Genomic DNA, 22,949 nt, shown 5'->3' with positions numbered 1-22,949 from the left:
AACTTCAAGTGTTGTTCCTTGCTGTTTTAAAATGTTTTTAAGCTGATTTGGAGTGTTTTAGCGTGTTTTGTTTTATAACTCCGAAAATCACATAAAAATTTGAAAAACATGTTTTGAAAAGCCTAAAAAGAGTGTTTTGAGTCGTTTTTGTGTGTTTGTGTCTTAGGGTACCTTCCAACACATCAATGAGGATTTGGTTTTTAATTGCATGATTGTTAAAAAGAGTTATAAACATGGAGAAAAGTTTGATTTACTCTTGGTATATGCTTGGTTATGGTTATAATGTATGACTTCACATGCAATCATAAAAGAAAAATTGGTTTTTGTAACATGCTTGAAGGAAGGAACTCAAACAAACGCTACAACCTTGTGAGACTTGAGCCTTAAACATTCTTTGGAGAGTATTAATCTGTGATTCTTGTTTTCAAACTTGTTGCATGATCTCATTATTCTTGCTTGGTTGCTAATTAGAAGGCGTTTCATCATTTAGTTCCAAATGCTAGAACTTGCATCCATTCCATTCAAAGCATGATTGCATAATATATATCAAGATGAAGTGTGTAGTGAAGCCATCAACCAAACAGCCAACCCATGCACTATATATTGTAGGTCATACCCCCATTGAGCCATTGTTAGCCTTTGTTCTTTGTTTACCCATATCATTCCTACCTAGCCTAGATTAGGACCACCCATACCCTTGTTCTTGAAGCATAGTAAGCATGACTTAGAGGGAATCCTTTCAATTTTGCAAAACAACAAGTGTGGAGGAATTTGTGTGTGTGTGTTGATATGCCACGAAAAGAAATAAGGCATGAGTGAAAATAAAAAGAAAAAAAAAGAAAAAAAAAATTCGTGGAAAAAGAAAAAGAAAAGAAAAAGTTGTGAAAAGAAAGAAAAAGAGTATGAAATAAATGAAAATAAGCTCACATGTTTGTGGTAGTTGAAGAAAGGGTCCAAAGCGTTGAATATGGCCCTAAGAGTTGTGTGAATTGTTCCCTTGTGTGTCTAAGTGAGTTTCTGCAATCATAAGTGTTTCTAAGTGTCAAATTTCATTACTTTGCTTGCTATTGCTTAAAGAACGTTTGTTATCCTTACCTTTCATTGTTAGCCAATCACCCTTAAACCGTTTCAACCCTTATGCTTCAATCTTGATCATTATGTTTTCAGTAATGTGGAGTTTGGAATTGATGTAAGCATATGGTATCCCTGGTTCTCGCATCTAATTAGTAGCATTCCTTTCATGAGATCATATTCTTATACATTCCAGAAAAGTGCTTTCCTTGTTATAAACATATGTGAGTGTTTAGTTTCATATTTACATCAATCGTCTCACATATACTTAGTGTAGGGTGTGTAATCAGAAATTCTATGTGAAAAGAAGAGAGTACCTTGTAAGAAATTAAGTGAATTCTCTAAAGCATGTTACTACATTCAAATGTTGTTTTAAATTGATTAAATGAGAACTAGTAAGTAGTGATTATGATTACGTATGTGCCTAAGCGTAAGGATGACTAAAATCTATGTGAGTAATGATCTTGAACATGTCTTGTGCATGAAGAATCCCTGAGACCATTGTTGGAAGGTTTAGGTTGTGTTTTACTTGTTTAGTGTCGTTTTGTTTGTTTGTTATCGTTTTGTTTTGCTCGAGGACTAGCAAAAGCTAAGTGTGGGGGAATTTGATAGGGGCATATTTATGCACCTTAGTTTAGCTTGTCTTGTGCATTTAAAGTGTTTTTTCATAGTAAAGTAGTCTTTTAAGCTAGTTTTATGTATTTTCAGGATTTAAGGGCAAAGTATGCAAAAGGATGCATTTTGGAGCCTTTTGGAGCAAATTAGAGCTTGGAATGGATATCATATGCTTGGAGCCAAGAGGATGGACGAAATTATTGCAGCCACCAATCACCCTAGCTGTCACTCACATGCTTTCCCATTCTATAATTCACCCACATGCTCTCCCATCATCATTCCACACCTCCATTGCAGCCACCAACCAACCTAGCTGTCACCCACATGCTCTCCCATCATCATTCCCTCTTTAATCCATTCAGCCACATGTTTTCCCATTTGATTATTCAGCCACATCCATGCACTCTTCATGATGGCAGCCACATTCTCTCCCTAGCTGTTATATTCCCTCTTTAATCATTCATCCACCTATAAATAAACATCTATTGCAGCCACAAAACATTCATTCATTCACCATTCACGCCAGAAATTCATCCCCTCTCTATAACACATCCATACTTCACCATTCTTCATATTTTCTGCCCAAAAATAAGCCTTGAAGTCCCTTACATCCATCCCTATCCTAAACACATCATTCTACACAATCCATAACCCCCAAAACTCACAACAAACCCTTGTGCCGCAACAAAGAGGAGGAGAAAAGGGCTTTAACGTTCATACAATTCAAGTTTGAGTTGTTGGAATTTTTAGGTGTTTTCCTCTCCTTGATTTCAATGGTTAAATTTACTTATCTTTGTTTTGTACGTATGAGGAACTAAACCCCCCCTTGGCTAGGGGGGATTCGAAATACATGTTTATGCTTGCAATATGATTTGATTACTTCCAATTGCGTTTCATAAGTTGTGAATTCAATTTACTTATCTATGTGAATTACATTGATTTGTGTGTGTTGGTTGAGAGTGCACGCTTAATTATCATGCATAAATTGGATGCTAGGATATAAGGAAATTTCACCTAATCGTTATGGAATTATATTCACAAGTAGTAAAGGTTGATGATCTCAATCGCGTTAAGTAAATTCTTGGCATAAGTTTCATGCAATCATAGTAACAAGTGCTTCGTCAATGCATATGGTTTTCATAGAACTTAATGATTCTTGCTTGTATCTCTATTATGCAATCATGTAGGGGACTTGTGGGGAATGTTTTGGGTTGTCGTATGCAATCATCCAATTCAATAACGTTAGGAAAATCTGAGGGTTAATTAGTGCAATTCACGGTTAATCTGGGGCGTTGAGAATTCATGATTTATTGAAAAGCAATTAGAAATCGGTTTGTGTGCAAGTACAACATGTGTGGAGATGAACCCCTTAGCTAGCTTCCCATCCATTCAATTCCATCAAATTCATCTTTAGAATCTGCCCTTTATTACAATCTGTGCATTTAGTTTAATTTCGTCAAAACCTCAATCCCCCTTTACTTTAGTGTCCAATTTAGTTAGAAAGTGTCTTAGTTTGTGTTTATAAGTGTTTTGATTCAATTTATTACACAAATTCGTCCAAATTCACCAAAGTGCTCAAAACTGCCCAGATTGTGTTTTTAAGGCAGTTTTGAGTGTTTTGGGGCTGTTTTGAGTCCTTTGGTTTGTTTTAGTGTTTTAAAGTTTAGTTTTGCATTCTTTGAGTCCAGTATAGTGTTTTATATTGTGTTTTTACGTTTTTGAGTCAAATCCAAGTGATTAACAATCCCTCCTAATCCCCGGTCCAGAACGATCCCTACTTACATTCTTCACTACAATTGATAAAAAGAGGGTTTAATTTGTGTGCGTATAAGTATCACATCAAATATACTCTCTATTTTCACACAGATTTTCTGACTACACTCTCTATACTAAGTATATGTGAGAAGATTGATGTAAAAATGTAGATTAGCACTCACATATGTTATAACAAAGAAGGCACTTTCTGGAATTATTAATACAAGCATGTATATGATCTCATGAACGGAATGCCAATACTTAGAAGCAAGAACCAGGGATTTCATATGCTCGTACCAAGTTCAAACTCCATATATTGAAACACATTTTGATGAACAGGTCACAGGCCCTAGCATAAAAATTTCCCAAAAACCCCCTCCAAATACTATTAATTAATTTTTATGTCTATCTAGACATGTCAACAATAGGACCAAAATACCAAAAGGTTCAATTCTTCTATTACAGTTCCTTGACAAATTGTAAAATTACTTTACGAGAGAGGAACTATCTAATGCCAAAACAAAATAGGAAACAATAATCCTGAAGCATTGATGCGAGAATTATACGCACACAAATTAACCCTCTTGTTGTCAAATTGTAGTAAGGATGCAAGTAGGGATCGTTCTAGACCGGGGATTAGGAGGGCTTGCTAAAACCTCTAAATTGACTCAAAAACATAAAAACAAAGTTAAAAACGTTCACAAAGACTCAAAGGACTCAAAACAGGTTCAAAAGACTCAAAACTGCCTAAAAACACTAACTAGGCAGTTTCTAACCTTAAACACAAATTTGGATGAATTTAAGATTAAAGGTTGATTCAAAACACTTTAAAACACAAATTAAGACACTTTAACACTAAACTAGACTCAAAGAATGCAAAACTAAAAGTTAAAACACTTAAACAAACCTAAAACCCAAAACAGCAACTAGAAGACTCAAAACTGCCTAAAAACCACTTTCTGGGCAGTTTTGAGCACCTACACCAATTTGGACGAAATTGGATGAAAACTTGAATCAATATACTTAGAAACACAAATCAAAACACTTTCTAACTAATCTAAGACTTCAAATTAAAGGGGGATTTGTTTTGGAGGAAAATTGAAATAACGAAACAAGTTAATAAAATAGATAGAATGTAAATATGAAATTGATGAAATGGAATGAATGGATGCTAGCCAAGGGGTTCATCTCCACACATGTTACACTTGCATAATAAAAAGATTTCCAATTGCATTTCAATAAATTATGAAACTCATCACCCCGGGTTAATTAGGTCCGCTTAAATTAACCTTCAAATCTTCCTAACGTTATTGAATTGGATGATTGCATACGACAACCCAAAACATTTCCCACAAGTCCCCTACATGATTGCATAATAGAGATACAAGCAAGAATCATTACGCTCTATGAAAATTATAAGTGTTGACGAGGCATTCGTTACTATGATTGCATGAAACTTATGCCAAGAATTCGTTTAACGCGATTGTTTATAAGCAACCTCCACTACTTGTGAATATAAGTTCGTAACTATTAGATGAAACGCACTTATATTCTAGCGTCATATTCATGCATGAAAATTAAGCGTGCACTCTCAATAAACATACATAAATAAGTTATCAATCAAACAGTTAAACAAATTGAATCCACGACTTATGAAATGCAATTAGAAGTAATCAAATCAAAACGCAAGCATAAACATATATTTCGAATCCCCCCCTAGCCAAGGGGGGGTTTAGTTCCTCATGATACAAAACAAAGAGAATCAAAGAAACACCTAAACATTCCAACAACTCAAACTTGAATTGTATGAACGTTTAGGCCCTCTTCTCTTCCATTCCTCATTCGTACAAAACAAAGAGTATTGAAATTAAACATTGAAATCAAAGAAACACCTAAACATTCCAACAACTCAAACTTGAATTGTATGAACGTTTAGGCCCTCTTATCTTCCTCTTCGTTGTAGCACAAGGTCTAATGGATAGTTTGATGGTGTGAATGGTTTGGGGAGTGGTGAAAATGGAAGGAGGAGGCCACGGCAATGGGATGATTTCTGGTGTGGTGTTTGGATTATTAGGGAGAGAGCATGGCACAAGGGAATGGTTGGTGTTTGTGACTGAAATGTGTATGGAAGAATGAATGAGAATGAGTGGGAATGAATGCTTATTTATAGGCGAAATGGGGGGGAACATGACAGCTAGGAGGGAATGTGGCTGCATGTTTGAATGATTAAAGGGACATGTGAGGGTGCAATGATGAAGGAATAATCTGAAATGGGAGAGCATGTGGGTGGAAATGCATGTGGGTTAAAGTGGAATGATGATGGGAGATGCATGTGGCTGATTTATGCATGTGATTAAAGGGAGTGCATGTTTGAATGATTAAAGGGACATGTGAGGGTGCAATGATGAAGGAATAATCTGAAATGGGAGAGCATGTGGGTGGAAATGCATGTGGGTTAAAGTGGAATGATGATGGGAGATGCATGTGGCTGATTTATGCATGTGATTAAAGGGAGTGCATGTGCAATGGTTATAGGAAAGGTTTAAATGTCCTAGAACTAAAGGGAACAAGGTTCCAACACTTTGGTCTTCAATTAGGTCTTCAATTTCGTCCAACACTTTGGCTCCAAGCATAAGCTATCCATCCTTAGCCCAAAAGTGCTCCAAAAGTCTCCAAAATGCATCTTTTTGCTCCTTTAGCCCTTTGGACCTACAAACACACGAAAATAGCTTAAAGTACTAAAATAACTAAAGAAACATAACGTAAATGCACGAGAACAAGTCATTTAAGTCGCATGAATATGCTCCTATCAAGCATGACATTACTATCTAATGCAAAAACAAAAGAGGAAACAATAACCCTGAAGCAAGACATGCTTCACTGGTGTATAAGTCCAGTGTCAAAAGAGATCAAGGCATTCCTAACATAGCACAAGAATATATTCTAATAAATTAACCAGGGATGGCTGGAGAAAGAGAGAGAGAGAGAGAGAGAGAGAGAGAGATTAAAGCATGATGTGCCAGTTTGAAGACAAAGCAAAATTCTTATTCAGTAGTCTATTTTGAAGAACTTTTTTTGCGGGAATTCCACAATGTGACCATTTCAGATACATGGTTTAAACATATGTATGTTTGTAATACATATACATGTATAATTATTAATCAATATTGCATACATTACATACATACAGATATTTAAATGAAATTGGTGACGCTCCAACATTTTTCTTTTCCTTAAACAATAATCACCTTGAAGGCAACATTTCCACAATAATGGTTATATTGATTACAGTAAAATTTTATCAACAAGATAAAGGATTAGATAAAACATATATCTACTGCAAAAGTTGAAATGAAGAACAGAAGCATTTGGGATTCATTTGTAAAACGTTGGTTTAGAACAGCAATCTATTAATTCCCTCAAGACCCAATTTCTTCATTTTTCTTTTCTACTTCATTCAGATCAGGTGGTTAGATAAACATACATGTAGGAAATTTTATTTCTTACTAAACAAGATTACTCTCTAGTTCCCTTATTCAAAATTATACTATTCTTTCGATGGGTGCTGGGGTGAAAGCAGCAATGGGAGTACAGCTGCATCAGTTATGGTTGCAAGCTCCACAAGAATAATTGGAGGTCTCCTCCATACTTTGAGGATTGCCAAAACAATTTGATAGTTTAATATGTTAATTATTCAAATTTCTTCTCGGAAAGTAAAGATTGATGAGTTTGCAATGCATGTTCCGTACATTATAATTTTACACATTTCAAACAAGTACCAAACAGCTTCACTAGAATTACCTGCGCAGGCGCGGGCAGGGGAGACGGCTGCGCAGCTGGAGGCTTTGTGGCAGCATTCAGACTCTTGCGCCTATGGGCATCTGCCGAAGTAGGCCAGGATTCGGGGGCCTTGAGGGGAGCATCAAAGGAGACCGGAGTCCTCCATGGGGACTTGGGCCCACTGCCATTGACATTGAGGTCCCTCTGGTCATCCCCAACTTCATTCTTAACCATCACCATCACTCATTCCGATCTCACCAAAACAAAACTCCTCTCATTTCCTTTCGTTTCCTTTCAATAGATTACTAATGGAGGTGGGACAAGAGAGAGGACAGCGTCATTATGTCAGTGGCAAAGGTGTAAAATTGAGGCCACGAAAGGCGCTTGGGCAGGAATGTCAAGATCTTGGGGGGTTACTGAGAGTAGCTGCAGGGTTTTGTACTGTTTCATTCCGACATTGGTTTTGGTGGGAGTTAGGGTTTTAGGGGGGGATGACAGTTGTGGTTGCGAACGCCGACGAAAGCAATTGCGCACAAGTCTTGAAAATGCTGTTGTGTGTACTACTGTGTATGTTAGTTGATGCGAGATTTATACGCACACAAATTAAACCCTCTTTTTGTCAATTGTAGTATAAGTATAAGTAGGGATCGTTCTGGACCGGGGATTAGGAGGGATTGCTAAAACCTTGGAAACTGACTCAAAAACGTAAAAACAAGATAAAACACTAAACTAGACTCAAAGAATGTGAAACTAAATGTTAAAACACTAAGACAAACCAAAAGACTCAAAATGCTTTAAAAACACAAACTAAATTGATTTCTAACTAAATTGAACAATAAAGTAAAGGGGGATTGGATTTGGACGACTTTAAACTAAAAATGGAAACTTGGAAATAAAACAAATTGTAAATATGGATTTGACGGAAATGAATGGATGGAAAGCTAGCTAAGGGGTTCATCTCCACAAATGTTATACTTGCATACAAAACGATGTCTAATTGCTTTTCAATAAACCATGAATTCTCAACGCCCCGGGTTAATTAGGTCCGCTTAAATTAACCGTCAAGTTTTCCTTAAGTTAATGAATTGGATGATTGCATACGACAATCCAAAGCATTCCTCACAAGTTCCCTACATGAATTGCATAATAGAGATACAAGCAAGAATCATTAAGCATCATGAAAACTATAAGTGTTGACGAGGCATTCGTTACTATGATTGCATGAAACTTATGCCAAGAATATGTTTAACACGATTGTTTATAAGCAACCTCCACTACTTTTGAATATAAGTTCATAACTATTACGTGAAACTCACTTATATTCTAGCGTCAAATTCATGCATGAAAATTAAGCGTTCATTCTTAATAAACATACATAAATAGGTTATCAATCAAACAGTTAAACAAATTGAATTCACAACTTATGAAACGTAATTAAAAGTAATCAAATCATATTACAAACATAAACATAGTTTCAAATCACCCCCTAGCTAAAGGGGGTTTATTTCCTCATACGTACAAAACAAAGAGAATTGAAATTAAACATTGAAATCAAAGAAACGCCTAAACATTCCAACAACTCAATCTTGAATTGTATGAACGTTTAGGCCCTCTTATCTTCCTCTTTATTGTAGCATAAGGTCTAGGGATAGTTGGTTGGGGGGATGGAAGTGTTGGGAAATTATGGAAATGGATGAGGAGTGGTGGAAATGGAAGATGGTTTTTGGATTCTAAGGGAGACTCACGGCTAAGGAAGGTGGATGTGTTTGTGGTGTTGTGTTGTGTTGTGAATGAGATGATGTTTGAATGAATGAATGCAAGGGTATTTATAGGAGGAGTGGAGATGTATATGGCTATTTGTTTAAGGTGTTTGTGGTTGCAATGATGAAGAATTGCATGTGGAAATAAAAGGGAAAATGTGGTGAAATGATGAAGTAGGAAGGTGGAAATGCATGTGAGATGTTGGAAAAGAAATGGGAATATGAGTAGGCCATGGCATGGGAGTTGTTTTGTTGGTGTAAATGTGGCATGGTTGCAATGATGAAGAATAAAGGGTGCATGTGGGGTGGAATTGAATGAATGCAAAGTGAATGAATAATGAAATGAGTTAAAGAGGGAGAATGTGGTGAAATGATGAAGTAGGAAGGTGGAAATGCATGTGACTTGTTTGTGGAATAAAGAATGAATGGTGGAATGATGAAGAGTTGCATAAAGAATGCATGTAGGGTTAGCTAGGTTAGCTTTGTTTGGGTGCATGTGTGTTAATGGTGGTTTTGCATGTGAATTGATGGATTGTTTTTGATGGAATGGATGGTTCTTTGCATGGCTTTTGAAGTGATTGTGGGCTTTGGAATTGGAAGGAAATGCATGGCCTTGGGGTTGGTTTAAGAGAGAATGGGCTAGGCCCTTTGTTTTATGTCCAAAATGAATACAAGGCCTTCAAATTCGTCCAACACTTTGGCTCCAATCATATGCTATCCATTCCAAGCCCAATTTTGCTCCAAAATGCTCCAAAATGCATCTTTTTGCTTCCTTAGCCATATGAACCTAAAAACACACGAAAATGGCTTAAACTACTAAAACAACTATGAATTAACAACATAGATGCACGAAAACAAGCTAAGTAAGTCGCCTAAATATGCTCCTATCAGTAGTTAGGTATGTGAAAGTCTTTATGCTAATTTGAACAAAATTTCATTATGTCTCAACATATCCTCTAAATGAACCTAACATGTGTTGGAAGTATGCCCACAAAGCCACTCATTTGATGTAATAGCTTTTTGGAATACTTATTGTGTTAAACTTTTATATGTTTAATAGAGGGCAAAGCTTATTGTTAATCACTATTTATAGTATCTTGTGTTTAAGCAATAAGGGAATCCAAGGAATGTATTTGATCTAAGAGACAAGTGATTTAAGTTAGTTAAATTAACGAGACCTTTCTCTTATGTTCATTCCTAAAACGTTCCTAGCCATAGGATTGCCAATTGGGCATTGACAATCCGCTAAGGTTAGTATGTGTTATGTCGACTCAAGCGTGAGTATGAACTAGTCTCAAGTCATTTGGTGTTGGACACTAAGGCAAACACATAGGTGCTCGAAAGAGTAATCGAGTACACTGAACAACGATCAAACGAGAGTTCGAACATACATGTCATGTGAGAACTCGATAGTTGCAATATGCAAAGTAGTCCTTTGACCTGAGGCATCATTGATGTCTAATGGTTAGGTCCTTGATCTTTGATTATGTCAACGGCATTCCATTGAAGTGTCCACGGCATTGTTGGGGTCAAGCTATCTAGTCATGTAGGCATATGAATGCACAACAAGGGATCTCTAACCTTTCATGGTGGAAGGAGAATACTCTAAGATATGATTCGAGAGTCTTTGGCCAAAGCATACGAATATGATTAAGGAAGCTTGTTCCAAATCTTATTCAATTGAATCATATAGAGAAGTATCACATTGGATAGTAGACATGAAACAAACTATCACTTAAACAATGTGATTAAGAGTATTGTATTAGAGAAGGACCGTATTGCATTGTAGTTGTAACTGGATAGGTTCTCCAACCACTTCTACTTAGCTTGGGTAACCATGACATGTTGCTAGGCGTCACCCATGGTTTGTGGAAGCCCTAAAGATTAGCAAACACTAATTTTAAGGGAGAATTGAAATGTGGTTTCAATTCACAATCGATCGTTAAGAGTAACATCGCCCACTACCTCGCTAATTGGAATCTAATGGATCGTACACCGAGTAAGGATATAAGTGAAGAAATTATATGAAATGGATAAGCGATTAAATGGTTTAATTGAAGAATGATCAAGATTAATTAAATAGTTAATTAATTATACGAAACGTTCGTATTGGGCGTTTAAGTTAGTTTTGGGCTTCGGGGCGCAAAAACGTTTTGGTCCACAAGGCCCATTATGTTTAAGTTGTATGACAACTAAAACAAAATGGGCAATTAAGCCCAATAACAACATATGGCCGGCCATAAGGGTGAGGGGTAGCAAACTTGTATTAATTACAAGTTTGCCACTCACATGAAATGAAGTATAAAATCAACATTATAGCTTTGTTTCAAATTAGGGTTTTCTAATAGAATTTGGGTGAAACAATTTCTCTCATTTTTCTACATAGAGGCCGGCCACTTAGGGGAGGAACATCTAGCAATCTTTTCTTCCCTAAGTCATCCATTTCATCTTCACACTACATCTTTGGTGTGGAGACTTAGAGACACCAAACCTTTGGTGTTTTGGAGAACAAATCCTCAAATCCTCAAAGAAGAAAAGGAGCACTAAAAGGGAGGAAATCACAAGGAAGATCCAAGGAGCAAGGAGGTGACTTGAAGGCCCTCCACTTGGGTGAATCCCTTGTGCAATCAAGGATGAGCTTCAAGGGTAAAGAATCTCTAAATTCTTATTCTCTTTAATATTGTTAAAGAGTCTTATGGTTCACCATATACTAGGCTTTGAAAGTCATGGGTTTTATGAATTGTTTTTGAATGCATGCCTACTTTAAAGTGTTATTAGTTTGCATATGTATTCAAATGTTCTTACATGTTCTTAGCTAGGACAAAATTTTTCCTTCAACATGAACAAACAATTGCATGCAGTTCCAAACACTACCAATGCCATTTCAAGGGAATAATGACATCTTGGGTGATGAGCAACCAACTAAAGTTCCTCAAGACAATACCCAATTTAGTGAGACTCTAGTAGATGCGAGTTTTGAGTTCACTGATGACTATCATGACAATGCTCATTTAGATAATGTGCAGTTTAATGATGCCAATTTTAATCTATTGTCATTTCATCATATTAAGTATGATAATATTGCAGATTGAATATAGATGGAGATATTGTGGTCGGATAGTTGTACTCAAGTAAGAAAGAGTTTATATGATATTGAACTCTCTTGCAGATTTTAAGGGTGTATTAGTACTTCTCGTTGGGCACGCTGTATAAAGGATAAGATAATATTAATAATACTGGCTAAATTGCCGTTTGACCATCTAAACTATTACCCCAGTTGAAATTGACCCCTTAAACTATTTTTATGGTAAATTAACCTCCTAAACTATTTAAAATCAGTCAATTAACCTGTCATGCCCCGAATTCGAGGTCGGTAACAAAAAATCGAACCCGAATTCGAAACGTGAGTTAAAAGCTCAATAAATAAAAGGAAATTGACATGGGTTTGAAAAAATGAACTTCTCTTATTAAAATAATTCATGATTCTTAAACAAATAAAGAATTTTTTACAACCTAAAGTAAATAAATGAATAAACTTTCTCTACTCCCATCTAATCTGATCTCATCTTGCCTACCCTCTTGAATGTCTAGTTCGTAAACCTGCATAACAATAGAAGGATGAGCTTTAACAGCTTAATAGGGACATAACCTTATCATAGTAAATTGACAATATTAAATTAAGTGTCATGAAATCATATAGCCAAATATCAAATCATTATTGATAATAATCCATGAATGCAATGCAACTTCTTCAACTACCCCCATTAATTTATATAATAAAACATGTGGACCTGCACATCCCATACCATGCATTTTACCCTTGCAGAGGTGGTTCGAATGTTCTATTATATAATGTGACATCCCACATCGCCGAGGGGAGTGATCCTTATATGTATATTCCCATCCTTACCTAGCACGAGGCCTTTTGGGAGCTCACTGGCTTCGGGTTCCGTAAGAACTCTGAAGTTAAGCGAGAAGGGGGTTAGAACAATCCCATGATAGGTGACCCACTGGGAAGTTGCTCGTGAGTTCCTAGAAACAAAACCATGATGGCGTGGTCAGGGCCCAAAGCGGACAATATCGTGTTACGGTGGTGGAGCGGGGTGGAGAAGTGATCCGCCCGGGGGCGGGACGTGACAATTTGGTGTCAGAGCCTAATCCTGGTCGTGGTGTGCCGACGAGGACGTCGGGCCCCTAGGGGGGTGGATTGTGACATCCCACATCGCTTAGGGAGTGATCCTTATATGTATATTCCCATTCTTACCTAGCACGAGGCCTTTTGGGAGCTCACTTGCTTTGGGTTCCGTAAGAACTCCGAAGTTAAGCGAGAAGGGGGCTAGAGCAATCCCATCATGGGTAACCCACTGGGAAGTTGCTCGTGAGTTCCCAAAAACAAAACCGTGAAGGCGTGGTCGAGGCCCAAAGCGACCAATATCGTGCTATGGTGGTGGAGCGGGCTTGGGAAGTGATTCATCCCGGGCCAGGATGTGACATATAAACTAACCCCCATATGATATATCCCAAGTTCATAAACCCCTTTTGCTAGTCATCTCATCTAATTCATTGATCTTCAGCCCAAATCACCCACATCGACAATTCCCATCGATATTCTATTCTAATGTGCACTTCGAGCTCGTCTGGAACTGGTTTCACAATGAATAGATTCAACTACACAAAAGATCCCTTCCAACTACCCTCATTTCCATACTTCCAATCTGAATACTGAAATTCCAACCACATCAACATGAATGATGCACAACTAATGTCATTTTATCTTTCAGATGTATCACAATACATTCTCAACGCATAACATTCCAGCATTAATTCCATAACCAAGAACAAGTAAACACTTAACTGAAGCAATTAGCCAATTATTATCCAATCACATTAATCAACCAAAATGATCAAGAATATTATAGCACTTTACGAAATTTAATAAAATCAATTTATGTAAAGGTCTACCTTATTTCCCCCACCTGGATTCTAAAACTAAAACAAAGATCCACGTCACTACTGGAATAGCTAAGCTTCACGTACTTATCCACGTTACTACCGGAATAGCTAAGCTTCACGTACTTATCCACGTCACTACCGAAATAGTTAAGTTCCACGCACTTGAGGGAGCTCCCTAATAGCTCCTAACACCATATATTTCTTCTACTTTCTTTTATTTTCTAATCTCTCTCTATATGTATGTGTGTAGGTATGCATACAAGTATATGCATACATATATATCATATAGTATGCGTACGAACATATCGTTATAAATATATATATATATATATATATATATATAGACACTTATATATATACACACATGCGCTGCAGAGCATGCACTGCATGCTAGCTCTCCCTCGAAAACAAATGGAGACGATCTTCTATTTATACCATAAATAAAGTGGCAAAATAGTTGTTCTCATTGGTTTATAAGTTTCTTTACAATCAACTCCACTTGCTATTACACCATTCCACGTTAGCCATAGGCTTCATTAGTCATCAACATAGACTTCAATAATCATCACCCTAAAGTGCTTACTAAGCACTTTAAAAACACCAAGTGACAACACCTAAGCTACAGACTTTCCACTAAACATGCTAATAATAGGATTAGTGTCCTTAGGTAGACATGGTGAGTAAACACCACGTGGCAAACTTAACCACTCAATGAATGCCATTTGTCCTCAATTTCCTAGTCTAATTGTAAATTCTGAAATCATAGACTCCAAAATGTATTTCAAAAATGCCATGAGCTCATAATAATTCCTACTATCTTTATATAAAGACCTTTTGGATAAATAGTTTCCAAATAATACTCTTCTTTGGTAATAAATTATTGGGATCTCACATAACCCCTTGACGTTAGATTGCATAATCAATTCTGTCAAATTTAGGGGCAAATTAGTCATTTCATCATTAATTGTTACTTGTCAGCTATAATCATAAATAAAATTTTGACATATGGGCACAAAATAATTCAAAAATATATAGCTTAATGAGAAAACATAAAAAACCAAACGTTTACATAACGGACCATCTCATATTGTCATTACATATTATTTTGTTTTCACATGTCATAATTACATTGTTGGTTATAGTTGACAAGTAAGAATTGATGAAGGAAAAACTGATTTTCCTTTGAATTTGACGAAATAGTGGATGGAATCTACTGACTGGAGTATAGTTCAATGGGTCAAATGGCAGTTTACCCTAATAATACGATAGTAGTTGTTTGGTGCTCATTTGTACTAATTAAGCACCGAATACATTAAACCGGTCCCACCATTTTGTACCCCTCACACCCACTAATTTTTATACTCTCCAAAACCTTCGTATAATTAGTTAGGTCACGAATCACGCCCGCTTTCTCCAACCTCTCTGCTTTTGCTCGTCATGAAATCGTCATCCAAGTATTCCTTCTCTCTCTTTCTCCCTCTCCACGTCCAATCAACATCAAGCACATACAAAAAGAAAACAAAGGTGGCAAATTAAACCTAACCATGGCATCCCTATTCAGACATCCATGGTGGCAAATCGAACTAAATTCGGAGAGATGTTATCTAGGTTTTTTCCATGATGGTGGCGGTGGTTTCGAGGAGGTTGAATTCCAAAAACTCACCTCATATCTGTAGTGACTCACGTGTAAAACAATTTTCTGCTTGTTGAGTGAGCAAGCACCGAGTCTATAATTGGAGGTTGCTCTCCCAAAATTTGGAGGTTTTGAGTTGGTATTTTGAAGGAAATTGAAGGTGGTTATGGTGGCGACGAATCGATCTTGATCGAAAGCAACTGGGTTTCTAGATAATTACAGATAAGATTCGAAGGAAATTAGGGATTTTTTCGTTTGGCTCTCATGATAAATTGTAAAGAAAAAAGGGAATTGTTATTGGCACTCTAAACATCTCATTCTATACTCTAAACATTTTATAATTGGAAAGAAAAATACACTTGTGAGGGAGTGTAGAATAAGATTTTTGGAGTGCCAATAACATTTCCTAGAAAAAAAAGGGTATGTATATGATAAAAATACAATAGGTATAAATTTGCTTTTTTTACTTTATTTTTTATTTTTATCAAGTTTAGTATCAAACACAATATAAATAATACGGTCATTAATTTTAGATTACACCAAATTCCGTGACTAATTTAATCAGTATTATCCGATAACTATTTATCTTATTCGATTAAAATAATCAGCACCATTTGAACTGCCAAACGAAACCTTATATCAAGTTTTGGTTGTTATTTATTATAAATTTTAAAAGTTTGGTTGTTATTCATATAAAATTTTAAAAGTGGGTCCAAAATTACAATCACCTATCGATCGGAATGCCCTAATAAGAGGAATCCAAACCCTCTTTCTCTTCGGTCTCTCTCTGCTCTGATTTCAGTAGCTCCCGAATCCTGAACGCTTTGAAAACCCAGATTCTATCTTGGTTCTGTTCAGTCATGGGCTCCGGTATCTCTCTCTCTTCACGAAAGTCTTTCTTGTGATTAGGGTTTCTAAAGAGTACTGAAGGAAGTGAGTGAATGCCGCATTCTCTATGCATAATAGCATTGCGTGTTGTTTATGTGTTTGAATGCAGATGCTGATATGGAGGATTACGGATTCGAGTACTCGGATGAGGAACCTGAGGAACAGGACGTCGACATTGAGAACCAATATTACAACTCTAAAGGTACGATTAACTTTCAGTTTTCTTCTCAGCCTTTTCTCTTTTTGTACTGAATGGTTTTTGGTTTTATTTTCCTAACTTTTTTTGTTAAAAAAAAAAAATTCAGGTTTGGTTGAGACAGATCCAGAAGGAGCACTTTCGGGGTTCGACGAAGTTGTTCGCATGGAGCCTGAGAAGGCCGAGTGGTAATTAACCGAAATAACTTTGTGCTCTAAAATGTTAATGAGTTTTGGCAGCCCTAGGATTTTAAATTCTTCGTTGCTATTCGCACTTTTCGTTTTCTGGTTTTTTTTTTTTTTAGAGGAAATGAGTTGGGATTCGGTGAGAAATCGGCATAATCTTGAGTGTTTGGGTGAGAAGGAGAAAATGAGCTCTCTATCGTTCGTATCAATCCTCTGGTTGTCTTATTTTTTTTTTGTTCATTTTATTTTTTATTTTTGTGTTCCCTTCTCGTTTTCTATCACAATACCGTCTCCATTTAATTGTGAATGAAGTATGATGCTGGAACTGATGGCAACTTAATGAATTTAGTTCTATTGTTTAGGTCGCTACTTTTCTGCCTATGGGAGAAAGCTTTGTCTTACAAAACTATGCAATTTCAATTCAGCTCACAACGTATGATCTGGGAGGGAATTGGGGCAATATAGAATAACATGATGAATCATGTTCGACTCCATATCAGTGGTTATTGTGGCACCTTAATACTAAACTGGATAAAGTGTGGTAAAACAAATTTGATGAAATTAAACATTATTCGACTCCATATCATTTTGTTATTGGTTATGGCAGTTTGACATTGGAATTCCTTCTGATGTATTTTATTTCTGGTTGCTTTTGTGGGTTCATGAAGTCTTAAAACAATAACGGTTGAACTGGAGTTAAGAAACCTGGTGGTTTAGAGCTCTTTGCATCCATCAATTTGCACCTATATCCGTTAATGCTCCTTATTTTGTGAATGTACTATAGCGATATAAAACGATGTCTTGTTTATGGTGAATATGTGCATTATAAGCTTTATGCTCATGTCTTTCCTTTTCCATTACTCTTGAAATCCTATCCCTTATAATTTAATTTGTTACCAGGGGGTTAAGTTTTGTACTCTTATCACTTGTGTACTTTGTCGGCTTTCCTACTAAATTCAGTGGGAATTTTTTCGTTTATTTGTTTAAGTTGGTGGAAGTTTGTGGTGAGTAATAGGCAGAGGGTGAGATTCTGGAGGTTAGTTGGCTGGGGGAAGCTCCCTGGAGATGCTGATTCCTAGGTTTCATTCACTTTCTAGAAATCACTGAGAATATTTTTGGTTTTATTGCTCCCACTTCTTACATCTATGCTCGTCAAGCCAACTTTGCCTCTTGGCTGTATTGCAAGGTGTGCAGATTCTGTTTATTTTCCTTATAATTTGAAGGACAATGGGAAAGGTCAGTGGTAATCTACAGTTTGAAGGTGGATTATTTCACTGTTAGAAAGGTGGAAGAGGGTTCGTATGTTCCTCCCAGAACATTTGATTGTTCAAGGTGGTTTACATTCAAATCTTATGGTAGTTCTTTTTACAATAGATTGGCTTCCTTTTGTTTTTTGCGTAGTTTAGTATTAGCAATATGTCAGTTAGCTTTATGTGGTAAACAATGTGTTGGTTAATTTTTGGAACATAAAAGGAGAATTTCTTAGTATATCAAGCGGGTTTGTGTGGAAGATCTTTGGGATTGAGTTAGATTTGGTCAGCGTTGTGGGCATCCGCTTCTGCATGTCTCAGGAGGAATTTTTTGTTTCTGCATCTGTTTTGTAGATGTCATGGCAGTGTTGTTAAGTTGTTAGTTTTTTGACTTTTTGCTATCAGGCGTTAAGAGTGTTTTGGTTTTATTGTAATTTTTGTGTGAATATGGGTTTAATGTTTTTGTACATAGCTTTTGATATTAAAAGTTTCTTGTTCTTCTTCTAGTTAATAATAATTGTAGTAGTAATAATAAAATTAATATGTTGCAGGGGATTTAAAGCCTTGAAGCAAACCGTGAAGCTCTATTATCGTCTGGGGAGGTATAAAGAAATGATGGATGCATACAGGGTGATGTTGACATACATCAAATCAGCAGTAACAAGGAATTACAGTGAAAAATGTATAAACAATATTATGGATTTTGTTTCTGGTTCAGCTAGTCAGAACTTTGGTCTCCTGCAAGAGTTCTATCAGACCACTCTAAAGGCCCTCGAAGAGGCAAAGAATGAGGTCATAATATAACCTTGTTTTATCATTAGTTTTTTCTTTCCAATATGATATGTGAATACAATATTCTGATGTCTTCGTGCAGAGACTTTGGTTTAAGACAAATCTTAAGCTTTGCAAAATTTGGTTTGATATGGGTGAATATGGGCGAATGAGTAAGGTAATCCGTTTGTTTGGATGACACCGTTTATCATCATATTGTGCTCTGATTGTGATCTCGAAAGGCTGAGAGTAACCTGTGTTGAACTATTAGATTTTGAAGGAACTCCATAAATCCTGTCAAAAGGAAGATGGTACTGATGACCAAAAGAAAGGAAGTCAACTCCTAGAGGTTTACGCTATTGAGATTCAAATGTACACTGAGACTAAAAATAACAAAAAGCTTAAGGTAAGAATCTTCTATGGATGACATGCATATTTAAGCTCTGTATTTCGCTCTTACTCTATGTCATATGCATTTTTTGCTAGTCTGTGATGTAGGACTTGGATGAATTAAAGAACAAAGATATAAAGGTTAATTGAATTACACCAGCAATGGCGATACTCATCACTGATGGAGGACAAATAATAACTACAAAATAAATTTCATTATTTACTTAAGCTTGAGTTGATCAGTTTTGGTTTTCAGGTGTTGTTTCACTTTTATATTTATTACAATAGCACAAGTGGGGGAATTGGTATTACTGTGTTAGCATATGTCTTGGTTTGTATGTATGATTCATCATTTGGTTTGATCTCTGCTATTTTGTTAGTATTATTTTTTTCCTTATCCTTGTGTGTATGATTCGCCATTTGCTCTGACCTCTAGAGGTTTATGCGAATTGTCATCTTCTAGAGGTCAATTTCTTTGATTGTTAATGATGAATAGAGTGATTGGATTGGTAGTGTATGGGACTCAATTGACTCCTCTCCCCCACAATATACCCAAGCGGCCCTTACCGAACCCTAAACCTAAAAGAATTGCATGTATAAACCTTCATATATCCATTTCTTCAAAATTCACCAATGTTCAAAAGTGTCCTAGCCAAGCACCAAGTGCATATATAAAACAAAATTTTATATAGTCAAACATTTACATGTGCAATTTTGAAAGATTTTGTTTGTATCCCTCATGACCGTTAGTCAGTATTATCAACAAGCATGAATATAAAAGTTTCTCATGATGGTGTAACAACATATACATTTTGCTTAAGGGGAATGTAGCCCATTTAAAGTATAAGGGAAGAACACCTCACCATTGAATGAATTTTGATGGGAGAATATAATGGATTTTTGTAGCTTGTGTGCCACATTTTGTAAAAGGCGAACAATGCCACCTTACCATTCTCTTTGTAGGGAATAATTCATCCAGCAATTTACTTTTTATTATTTTCCATGTTCCTGTTTTCCGTTGTGATTTGGCAACATCTGACTCTAGATTGGATGCAGCAATTATACCAAAAAGCTCTTGCAATCAAGTCAGCAATACCTCATCCTAGGATCATGGGAATAATTCGTGAGTGTGGGGGTAAGATGCATATGGCTGAGCGTCAGTGGGCAGATGCAGCCACAGATTTTTTTGAAGCCTTTAAGAACTACGATGAAGCTGGGAACCAGAGGCGTATACAATGCTTGAAGTATGCTCTCCAGCGGCACATCTGTTTTCTTTCTATTTTTCTCATTCATTTAGACTTGTAAATAGGTGCCCATTTTGTCTGTGTGTCTCTCTCTTCCTCATGTATGTGTGTGTATAGAGTGTTGATAGCTTTAAAATGTAGAGGTCAGGCTATTAATTCTCATGTACTATAATCTATGAGGCGTAAGAAACTTAGATTATCAGGTAATAATGGAGTCTAGTTCATGAAATATCTGCCAGCTCAAGCATGAATCAGAAGTCAAATTTTATGTAAAATGCACTTACTATATTACTATTTGGATAATAAGTACCATAATTGGGATTTAAGACGATGAATCTTTATGCCAAGGGTATGTTTGAAATTGTTGACAAATAACTGTTTTTAAAGTTTAAATTTATTATCCAACACGTAGCATGTTTGATGTGTCACCTTAGTACAGATGTAAATATAAATTTTTAGTGATATAGGATGAGAAATATTCCTTAGGTTGATATACTGCAGCCATCCATGACTTGATCTGGACTGGGTTTTACAGTAGATTTAGTTTGTGGGAGTATTACACATTTTTCACTAATTTTTCCATATTCAATGTGCATTGCTTGACAGGTACTTAGTTCTGGCTAATATGCTGATGGAGTCAGAAGTTAATCCATTTGATGGTCAAGAAGCGAAGCCGTAAGCTATAAAAACATTTTGTTTTATATTTATTTTCAAGTTTTTGCATCTGCCTTTGTTCTTATGATATCTCTTCCACAGGTATAAAAACGATCCTGAGATCTTGGCAATGACAAATCTGATTGCAGCATATCAACGAAATGAGATACTGGAGTTTGAGAAAATTCTTAAGGTGGTATTCTTCACTAACCTGATGTTACGTGAATAGTTAACCTTTCCTAGGTGTTTGTGTGTTTCTTTCATTTTTCCTTCGTCTCTTTCTTCACTTAGTTGAGTTGGTATTTGTACTTTCTCAGAGTAACAGGAGGACAATTATGGATGATCCATTCATCCGAAACTATATTGAAGATCTGTTGAAGAATGTTAGGACACAAGTGCTGCTCAAACTTATCAAGCCGTACACAAGAATTCGGATTCCCTTCATATCAAAGGTGATCCATAGGTTCTGTCTTGTCGTATTTGTTTTCCATTGCCTTGTTGTGCTTGTTTAACTGTTCACAAATACTTGATGGGTTTTATTTTATACTTTAATTTATGCATTTTTCCAATACGGCCACTGCTGCTGCCATTATTAACTTCCTCATATCACCTGTAAACTTACTAAAGTTTGTTGATGTTCAGGAACTTAATGTTCCGGAGAAAGATGTGGAGCAACTTTTGGTTTCACTTATATTGGATAACCGAATTGATGGACATATTGATCAGGTGAACCGGCTCTTAGAGCGTGGTGACAGGTCTGTTTCCTTGACTCTGTACTTTTTAATTCGTAATCCATGCATAATGGATCATGGTAGATGTTAATGCTTTCTCTTGTCGATTCCCACTGATTCATATGTGAACATTGTGTAGGTCAAAGGGAATGAAGAAGTATGCTGCCGTAGATAAATGGAACACTCAGCTAAGGTCTCTTTACCAAACTATCAGTAACCGAGTATATTGAGAATGGCGTATATGGTTTATGATCTGTACTGTGCCTTATGTTCTGAGTTGAGCTCCAACTTTTACCCCTTTCGGAGGCCAATGCTGGATGAGCTGTGAATAGACTTAATTTTTGGGCTTGATAACTTCATGCATAAGCTGCTGATTTATTGAGCAGTATATTCTCAAGTATTTGGAGTAAGTAGAGCCATTTGTCGACGTTCAATTTAGGAGGGTTGTTTAATGGGTGCTGTTGTGTCACTTTGAAATCGGTAATGGCTTCATTTTTAAGTACATGTTTGCAGCTTAGGCTTTTGGGCTACAATACTTTTGGCTTGTATTCAGAAATACCACAAAAACAAAGCGGTCCCTCCGTAACCAGTCATCCATAATGTCAAATATATCATTTTCGTCTTTGTTAAACTTACCAAGGGCTATAGTCAGAGTGATCCTCCTATTCAAGTGCTTCAACCATTTTCGAACAAAATTCCAACTGAAATAAAATCTTTAGGATAAATTAATGCAATTTAGGAGGACTAAATGAAAGGACATCAATTCAAATCTTGGATTTTCGAATTGAGAGAGATTCAGAATTCTCACTATTTCTTAGATTCATGGACCAAATTTAATTCAGTGGGATCTATTGTTCACATTTTTTTCCATCAAGAACGTTTTATAAAACTCTCGGACTCCCGAATTTGGAGTATCCTACTTTCACGCAATTCACATTTACAGGGTTCAACAAGCAATCGATATTTGACGATCAAGGGTGTAGTACCATTTGTAGTAGTGGTCCTTATGCGGCAATTCTGCCAAGAGCTCTTCTTTAGTTGGGGGAAGAATCCGCACGAATTAGATATTTTGA

General features: G+C 36.4%; 1 protein-coding gene across 1 annotated transcript; it reads left to right on the top strand.

The window, feature by feature from the left end:
• Window positions 1–16,276: 16,276 nt before the first annotated feature.
• On the top strand, window positions 16,277–22,500 carry LOC103949960 (COP9 signalosome complex subunit 2). Its single transcript, XM_009361099.3, has 12 exons — window positions 16,277–16,437; window positions 16,565–16,657; window positions 16,761–16,839; window positions 18,638–18,878; window positions 18,961–19,035; window positions 19,129–19,263; window positions 20,304–20,491; window positions 21,098–21,166; window positions 21,248–21,338; window positions 21,463–21,597; window positions 21,788–21,900; window positions 22,016–22,500. Exons 1-12 carry the CDS (start codon window positions 16,428–16,430, stop codon window positions 22,104–22,106), a joined length of 1,320 nt encoding a protein of 439 aa, XP_009359374.1. The 5' UTR covers window positions 16,277–16,427; the 3' UTR covers window positions 22,107–22,500.
• The last annotated feature ends 449 nt before the right edge of the window (window positions 22,501–22,949 follow it).

This window comes from the organism of the source record quoted next, unplaced genomic scaffold (assembly GCF_019419815.1).
Source record: "Pyrus x bretschneideri cultivar Hongxiangsu unplaced genomic scaffold, Pyrus_bretschneideri_v1 Contig120, whole genome shotgun sequence".
NCBI classification, from domain to species: domain Eukaryota; kingdom Viridiplantae; phylum Streptophyta; class Magnoliopsida; order Rosales; family Rosaceae; genus Pyrus; species Pyrus x bretschneideri.
Note: the sequence above shows the minus strand (reverse complement) of the source record. Positions and strands in the feature narration are given on the sequence as shown.